General features: G+C 39.2%; 1 protein-coding gene across 1 annotated transcript; it reads right to left on the bottom strand.

The window, feature by feature from the left end:
- Window positions 1–1,680: 1,680 nt before the first annotated feature.
- LOC101472134 (extracellular calcium-sensing receptor-like) lies at window positions 1,681–7,407 on the bottom strand. The gene is made up of 10 exons (XM_076873567.1): window positions 7,356–7,407; window positions 5,530–5,695; window positions 5,010–5,304; window positions 4,773–4,859; window positions 4,295–4,564; window positions 3,867–4,073; window positions 3,508–3,783; window positions 2,915–3,142; window positions 2,696–2,819; window positions 1,681–2,582 (listed from the first exon to the last, which is right to left on the bottom strand). The coding sequence occupies exons 1-10, from the start codon at window positions 7,405–7,407 to the stop codon at window positions 1,681–1,683; spliced, it is 2,607 nt and encodes an 868-aa protein (XP_076729682.1).
- Between the last annotated feature and the right edge of the window lie 1,866 nt (window positions 7,408–9,273).

Here is a 9,273-nt window from a genome sequence, read left to right as displayed (position 1 = left end):
CTTCTTTAGCTGCAGAGTAAATCAAAAATCCCTCTATCTGCAAGAAGCGAGGCTGAGTGGACAGTGTTTCTGGTGTCCGGAAGGCAATAGCTAGCGAGCTGATTGGAGACCGTAAGAGCCAATCAGAATTTTTGAAACCAAGTCTGTGATTGGTTGGTTTTGTGGCACACTTATAACGGTGTACAGAGAGTTGAGCATACGAAGCAGAGAATGTTGTGAAACTGAGCGAGAGGGGGTGCTATTGTGTGTATATATGGATAAGCGCAAACACTGAAATACGTTTTTTGCACGCAGCAATGAATTTTGTTCACTCAAATTCAGCTTTTGTACGCTCAAAATAAATTTCTCCTCAAAATGCAACACTTGCACCTGTTGCACCTGCAATTTTTTTTTACGTGCCCTCAATTTTTTTTTCGTGCGCTCAGAATAGTGGCACAAAAATAACGCCATACATCACCGCCATCTGCCATGGACTACCCTGTCTGCTCTGTCTCCGCCATCTAGACCATTGGGTCCTGCCTCATCCCAGCCAGAGGCCTCGGGTTTCAGGTTTCATGTTCTCACATGTCACGTTCTGTGTACCTAGTGTTTAGTGTTTAGGTTTTCCCATTTTAGTTTTTGTTAGTTTAATCTTAGTCTCTCTTTATTTTGTATTTTGTGCAGTCGAAAATAAAAGTCTTGCTTTACGGTCCAGTTCCGTCTCCATTGTCTGCATGTGGGTCCACTCTTTCTGCACTCCACCTGGTCTGCCATCCCAGACCTGACAATTAGTTTATAATTCTTAAATCTTAATCCTAAATCCTTAGTTATTTAATAATTTATATCATGAAAGATAAAGATTCCTTTATTGTAGCTGTAGTTGGGCATTGTACATTGAAATTGGAGCAGACTTTATGTTTCAGCAGAGCTTATGTTTTAGCAAATTAGTATACACACTGTAATGATGGTTAAAGGTTATTTTACTGTGTTAGAAAAAAATGGTAAATGGCCTGCATTTGTATAGCGCTTTACTCAGTCCCTAAGGACCCCAAAGCGCTTTACACTACATTCAGTCATTCACACACTGGCAATGGCAAGCTACATTGTAGCCACAGCTGCCCTGGGGTTTACTGACAGAGGCGAGGCTGCTGGACACTGGCACCACCAGGCCCTCTGACCACCACCAGTAGGCAAACGTGGGGTTAGCATCTTGCCCAAGGATATTTGACATGCAGCCAGGAGGTAGCCTGGGATCGAACCACTGACCTTTTGATTAGTGGCTGACCTGCTCTGCCACCTGAGCTACAGCCACCCCAGGTTAGGTTGGCTATCTCTGTGCACTGTTGTTGTTTCTTTAAGATACATGTTTGGTTGTGATGCAGGAAGAAGTGAGTTAGTGTGTGCGGGAAGGGGAGGGGGGGTTCTTGTTGTTGTTGTCTAAAGCTGGAGGAAGTTGAGCTATACCTATAATGAACATTACAGGCCTCTCTCATCTTTTTAAGTGGGAGAACTTGCACAATTGGTGGCTGACTAAGTTTTGCCCCACTATATGTTTCTCAGTGAACATCAGTTCCAGAAAGACCAAATACCCTGGAATATAACATAACAGTATGAAACCATATTTATTGCTTTGTTCATTTAGACAATGTATTTTTTTTAGTTGCGTATAAGCTTAAATAAAAAAAAAAATCTGGAAGTTTTCTACTGTATATGAAAAATCTGTGTTCCATTGCGGCGAGCCATTATAGCTTTCTTTGTGTTCAACTCTGGTCTCAACAGGATTATGTAACATTTGGGTCCAAACAATGTGACCAAGAGTCCAAAACTTGAGGCCAAGATGGCAAATACCTCCACTGCATCTGCATAATTTCCTGGTGAGCTGATATAAACAGGAACAAAGGCCACCCACACAGTACAGAAGATCAGCATGCTGAATGTGATGAGTTTGGCCTCATTAAAACTATCAGGGAGATTCCTCACCAGGAATGCAATTAGAAAACTGAGGAAAGCTAGCATCCCAATATAGCCCAATAACACTGCAAAACCAACAGTTGACCCAACTGCACACTCATAAATGATTTTATCATTGTGGTATTGGGTGTTTTTATGTGGAGTTGGAGAGGAAGAAACAAGCCAGGTAGTGCAGATGGCTGCTTGAATAGCTGTAAGAAACAGAACTGTTCCTCTCTGCTGCATAGCACCAAACCACTTCAGACTGGTTCCCCCTCCTGGCTTGGAGGCTTTGAACACAGCCAGAACTACCATGGTTTTTACCAGGATGCATGAGACACACAGCACAAAGCTGATCCCAAATGCTGCATGCCTGAGTTGGCATGTCCATAGCCTAGGTCGTCCAATGAACAGCAGTGAACAAAGGAAACACAACTTGAGTGACAGCAATAGCTGAAAACTAAGTTCTGAATTGTTGGCACGTATTATAGGTGTTCTGCGATGGTAGAAAAAGATTCCTAGAACAATAACACATATAAATGTTCCCAGCAGTGAAATTGCTGTCAAGCAAATACCCAGAGGCTCATGGTAGGAGAGGAACTCTGTCTTCTTGGGAACACAGTGATCACGCTGGGGGTTTGACCAAAAATCCTCTGGACAATTGGTGCACTCCAAGGAATCTACAAAAAGGGGGAAGATGGTATCATACATACTATGTTTAATATGAATCTAATTAAATATGCAGCGGTAAAAGATAAAAACTCACTGCTCTTGTTAGTGGTTTTTCCCTCAGAACAAGGGATGCAGTCAAAACAGCATTTGGGTTCCTCCTTCTTTCTCACCATGTGGGTACCAGGAGGACAGCTCTCACTACATACCGATCGAGGTGGCTATAGGATGAAATTAAATATTACCTGCCAGAATTACATATATTATGTAATACATATATGTGCCAAAATATAAAAGTCTAAAAACCATATCTAACCTTTTTGGATTCAAAGTTCCAGAAGATTTTGTCTTCATCAAGTATGAGTTCTTCACCTTTGAAAGCAGACCTCTTAACCTCACCCACAGTTTGAATTTTAATGTTTCCATCAGGGAGCCACAACCAGTTCATCACATCATAAATTGGCACCACATCACCATTCTCATCAAATGACACTTGATCACCAAATGGAGTGGTAAAATTGACCATTTCCAAATAATAAATAAGCTGTTAAAAAGGGATTTATAATAAATAAATTATTTTTCATAGTGCAAACAGTGGCACCTGGTATTAAATAATCAAATATAACATTAAATTGGATTTATACAAACATATAAAATTATTACAATCTAACTCAAAATCAAAGATCGCACATCACTAATACTGCTGTATATGCCTACTGGTTTATGATCTCTCAGATCTAAATATATTAACCATTACTCCAGTTCAGAAGGATGAAAACATCTTTTTAGCTCATTCAAACTTTTTCATGGTTTGTCTTTCGTATTTACTCTACTGTGTGCATTCTGTTCTGAAAGTAATTATAGGGCAAAAGATCTTCTCATTTAATGGAGTGCAATTTGATATCAAACCTGCCACGGTTCCAATGTTTGCAATGTGGCACAGCTGTGGCCACGGAAAGGTCCTCTTCCTGGCTTGCACCGTAACATGTCATCAAGGGAATATGCTAAAGCATATACAGCTTTGTACACATTGTATTCTGGCCGGAGGTTGGAAATATCCAAAAACTCAGAGTCCACATGGTCCAGATCTTCCTCTCCAGTGCATAATGTACCTCTACCTTCTACCCAGCCTGTTGGAGCTGGTGCAAATCTGCAGTTAAATGTGAATTCCCAAAACTGATTCACCTGAAATTTATTGAAAATTATTTTTACAAATAATAAAAATATATACATCTTGGACATATGATAAGAAAGAGTTCAGCTCTCACCATGCTATTTCCATAGCTGTTATTGTGATGTAGGTCAGGACGTATTTGTAAGAGGAATTCCCTGAGCCCTGGTATTTCTCCTCGACGAATTGCAATGCCCAGTGTTCCACCCAGATATGGCATGAGCTGAGGTGTTTGGAGCACAGTAGCTTCTGTCCAGGCTTCACTGGCCATCCACTGTAGGCCAGTTAGATTTTGCCTCACTACCTGTGCATTGTATTATACAAAATCTGTAATGTGATATTGTAGCTCAAAACTACTTTAGTGACATAATATTACAGTAAATGCAGTAGATGCTCATGATGCAAATTAATTCTACATGACTAGTTTTTACTACACATTCACACAGACATATAAAACATGTTTTGCACAGTCTAATGATTTTTATTCTTGCAACTAGTAATAATTAAATTGTTTTAAACCCAAACCTCTTCCATAAGGTTTACTATGCGACTATGATGTGCAAAGACAATGACAACTCGAGCTGAGGACATTTTCATCACATTCACAATCCTCCTGAGTTCATCCATGTCTTTGTCCCAGGGTAAAATCTCGAAGTAAGCCAGGCATCCTTCACCCGACAGACTGAGATCAGATTGCAAAGATCTGGCTGCGTGAAGTCCGTAATCATCATCACTGACAAGAAGACCTGCCCAAGTCCAGCCAAAGTGTTTTAGAATCTGAATCATAGCACGAACCTATGTAAATACAAATTAAAGGGTGAGCGCAAAGACAAACAAATCTTTCATACCAGTATTTGCAGATCAACTTCCACAGCACACAGGTAGAATTTTTTAGTTTTTTACATCATTATACATTCTGTTAAAAAACAGGTATTTTATTCCTGAAAATACTTCTGTTGTTGCATTAATAATTTAGTGACAAATGTGAAATTGTGCTCCTGACCTGGAAAGCATCACTTGGTATTGTTCTAAAGAAGGATGGATACTTTTGACGGTCAGTTAGGCAGGAACAAGTGGCAAAATAACTCACCTGTGAAAAATACACATTATGTATAAATATCCAAAGTCTGTACTCCTTTATTATTTTTATCATGTTAGCTCTATTATTAAGTGGCTTTATATTTGCTATGAAATCAAAATAATACAAGGTATCTATTACAAGATTAAGAAGACCACTTACCATGGGTACTCTGTACAAACCTAAGACGTTGGAAATGGCAATAGAATGTGTAGAGGAAGAATCACCCACAATCCCTATGACTGGAAGATTTCCAGTACATCTATTATCTAATATAATGTTTTCCTCTTGACCACTGGCTAATGACAATGCTGCACGGAATCCAATTCCAAGTGTGACACAGTTATCATAAAGAGTATATCCAAGAGTGACATTTGGCAGCAGGTTGGAGTTTCTGTTGATCTCATCAATAGCAAAGGCCATGGTTTGTGCCTGCCTAAATCCTAGTTCATAAAAACTAACAAAGAAAAATACAACAGAATACTTGGAAAACATGTTACACAAATACTGTTATAAACCACAATTAAAGGGATTTTTAATGACAAAAAAAAATACAAAGAAGATGTTTCATTCCAGACAAGGCATTTTTTCAAATGTATTAATGCAGAGAGTACTAGATATAAGATGCATATCAATAATAGATTTTCGCTTTCGTTTTCACTTTTTTCCCTGACATACTTACCCATGGCAAGTAGGCTGTTGTGGCTGTGAGGTAAAAGACAGGTCAGCAACGCTTGAAAAAAAGTGGACTTGAAACAGTCCACCCAGAATGACATCTCCACTCTTGTGCATGCCATTTAGATGAAATTGTCTCTGTAACTGACAGGAGGAGGGAAACAGAGAAGAGGCTACAGCAGAAGAAAAATAGGAATACAGCAAAATGAATAAGAGCAAGTTGGTTTGTAATAATGACCACATGACAGCTTTCTGACTTTCTGAGTCTAGTCGTTAGGTTTTATTGTTTTGCCATTCCCTTTTATTGACATGCTGTGTTGACTAATCTTGCACACCACCCATAAGGGAAAAACAAGGAGCAGTGGCAGGACCTAAAGGACATGTCATTTGAGATTACGTTTGTATGCAGGTAGACCTCGATAACACTGCAAGTTAATTAGTTATCAACAAGGACTCAGCTCTTTTGTGTGTTTTTGTTTTGTTAATTTAAATTTTATATTTTTTAGTCAATATAAAGGAAGAATTAATAGTCTTGTGGTTGATCCAACGTGGCAAGTAAGTAAATAAAATGTTATTTAATAGCACCTTTCAAAATAAATCTCACAAAATGCTTCACAATTAATTCCAGAACATGAAAAGAAAAGTTAACCAAATGCAAGTCTTAAAAAAGAGACCACCAAATTCAGAGATCTTCATCTTAGACAGGGACAGCCCAGAGTCTAGAGGTTTCAAAAGCTCTTTGTCCTTTAGTTTTCAGCTTCTTATGATGTCTAGCCAGCAGATCCTGCTTTAAGAGTTAGCAAATGCGGCAAGGAGACCAAGATCTTCCATTACCAGCACAAAACAAACTTCAGCTATTTCTTTATGTAAGTGGTTGGATGACAGCCTTAAAATAAGTAGGACCTTGACCAGAGACCAGTTATGTTTTAATTATAGTCAGCACATGGACACATATAGACCGAAAGAGATTTTTGGACAGAGATGTGTTAAACATCAAGCGAGCAGAAGGATGCTTTCACTGAGTCAACTAATTTAACCAGCTCAGTTTAAGAAACAGATAAAAAAAAATTAATATAACATGTCAAACTGGAGCAGGAACAGCCAACAAAGATGCTAAAGGAAAAACATTTTTTCTTTAGCATCAAACATCACTGATTTTTTTCTGCTTATAAAGAAACAAGAATATCTTAATGTTCATTTTAACACACTGAGACAGCAGGTAGCACAGGGGTAACAATATCAGTAATTCTGTCAAGTAAGACCTTACGATTACCCTTGATCTTTGTAACAAGGTTTGAATAATAGACAGCTGTGGCATTTCTAACTGAATTGTTGAGATAAATATGTAAATAACTTTTCCTTCACAAATGCTCAACTCTTTGATAAGAACACTTTAATCAGTGAATACTGTCATTTATTCTTTTTTTGGCCTGTCCTGTCCTGCACTGTAGGAATCAGAATTACTGTCTGATGGCAAAGAAAAATGCCCAACCGATTTACTTTCCTAAGTGGATCATTACAGCTTTTTCCATACTGGTCCACTTGATTGTCATAGTTTCTTTATTATTTCTTTCTTTATTTTATTTTATTTTTTACGTTTAAGTAAAGGCCCCCAGCCCCAGATGGCAAACAGAGAACAGGGGTGTGAAGACCCCATAACTCATTCTACCTGCTCATATGTGGTGTTCCAGTGTGCTGTTCTAAAGTGCATTTAAAATATGGGAAGGGCATGGTACCAATGACTCTCTGCCAGATAGCAGCTGGTGTCAGCACGGCCCCTTCAGAGCCCTCAACGTCTACATGTATTTAAAATTGAGAAGTGGGCGCCGGTACCAGAGATGAGGTGGGAGGAGGGAGGCAACTGGGGATGGGGAGAGAAGGACATGTCTACCCAGAGTTAGGACCAAGAAGCAGAGTTGCAGTCTTACACGCCTCTCTGCAGCTTCTCTCCTCCTGTCATCCCCCCAAAACTCCAGAGACTGTGTCAGTTCCCAATCGGACAATAAACAAACTTAAAACCAGCAAAAAACAACTTTAACTAACTACTACGACTTAAAAAATCACAAAGAAAGAACAATTCACTATCCAAATCTATACCAAAGAGTAAAAAAGTGAAATTAAACATTAGGTCTCTCACTTCCAAGTCTCTGTTAGTACATGAGTTAATAATTGATCAACAAATTGATTTACTCTGCCTTACAGAAACCTTGCTACAGCAGGATGATTATGTTAGTTTAAATGAATCAACACCCCTGAGTCATACTAACTATCAGAATTCTCAAAGCACAGGCCGAGGGTCGGTGTAGCAGCAACTTTTCACACCAGCCTATTAATCAACCAAACCATGAGGTTGTTCAGAATGCTGTTGCAAGGCTTCTGACCAAGTCTTCCAGTTACTCGCATGTCATACTCCTGCTGATCCAGCTTGACATTTGGAGCTCCGCATGGACAAGCACCAACATACGTCAGAGATCTTTTACATCCATACATCCCCAGCAGGTCCCTGAGGCCATGTGATCACGGCTTGCTGGTTGTCCATCATACTAGGCTGAAAAGTGACAGAGCTTTAGTAACAGTGGCCCCCAAATTCTGGAACTCTCTGCCTTTGAGCTTGAGATCTGTGGACTCAGTGGTGTCTTTAAAAAAAAAAACACTAAAAACTAGGGATGGGACTTTAACTCATTAATTGCATGTATTAATTTAAAAAAAAAAATGCATTAAAAAAAAGCATTTAATTGCACTTTGGATTCCAAGCAAAGGAGAACTTTTGTTAATGCACGATTTCCTTGTATACCGATTGCACTGATTTACACATCATCGCTACAAAGAATCAGAAGAAAGCGCATTACTAGGACTTATCGGAGGCAATTTTCATTTCAAAAGACTACCTGAGCAAAGCCTCGATAAAAGTGTTGTTTTGTGCAAACTGTGAAAAAAGGAGTTTGCATACCACCAAAGCACTTCAACCTTATGGTGCCATCTTAATGCAAAACATGTTGCAGTGAGCACAAAAACTGTGGGAGCTTTTAGCTCTAACACCAATCACCAAGTACCAACAAAAGGTGTCGGCATCCCAAACTTGATGAAATGACTGGCTTACGGACCAAAATTAGTAAGTCAACATCGGACAAACTTACAAATTCTCTTGCAAAATTGATTGCTCTGGACTGTAGACCACTATCAGTGGTAGAAGATAGGGGGTTAAAAAATGTCCTACAATTACCGTCAGGTGATCCAACTTTCCAAAGACTATTTCAAGTAAAATTCAACAGCTTTATGACACTGAAAAGCAAGAACATTTCTTTCATCACAGACAGCCCTGCTACTATGGATTAACTACACAAAGAGCAAACAAGACTGGGGCAACAGAAAGAGCCACTCATACAGGATGTTTCCACATGGTGGAATTCAATGCTGGATATGGTTTCGCGTCTACTGAAGAATCAAGAGGCTGTTTTTGCTGATCACAAACTAGTCATTTTAACTCCATCAGAGCTTGTAAAACTCCACGAGCTGGCAACTGTCCTTGAGCCATGCAGGTAAATAAACTCTCTTTTAACGTATTGTTACAGTTTCTTCAAAAAGTTCTAGATTTGAAAGTTTGTAAAAATTACTTTCTTGAACTGTCTACTACAGGTTTGTGACTGAGCTTCTTAGAGGTGAGACATATGTCTCATGTTCAGAGGACCTATCCAACATGTAGCTACACTCAAACAACCAGTGGCTCAAGATAGCTACCGTGCTTGACCCA

Source organism: Maylandia zebra, linkage group LG14 (genome assembly GCF_041146795.1).
Source record: "Maylandia zebra isolate NMK-2024a linkage group LG14, Mzebra_GT3a, whole genome shotgun sequence".
NCBI classification, from domain to species: Eukaryota; Metazoa; Chordata; class Actinopteri; order Cichliformes; family Cichlidae; genus Maylandia; species Maylandia zebra.
The sequence above is the reverse complement of the archived record's forward strand: the minus strand, read 5'-3'. Positions and strand labels throughout refer to the sequence as shown.

What these genes read in the sequence shown, in the direction of transcription:
- LOC101472134 (XM_076873567.1), bottom strand. Translation starts at nt 7,407, where the DNA reads ATGTCCTTCTCTCCCCATCCCCAGTTGCCTCCCTCCTCCCACCTCATC. An exon ending in CTCCTCCCACCTCATCTCTG is followed by an intron (nt 5,696 to 7,355) that starts GTACCGGCGCCC and finishes CTTCTGCTGTAG; the next exon opens with CCTCTTCTCTGTTTCCCTCC. An exon ending in AAACATTGGAACCGTGGCAG is followed by an intron (nt 3,143 to 3,507) that starts GTTTGATATCAA and finishes CCTTTTTAACAG; the next exon opens with CTTATTTATTATTTGGAAAT.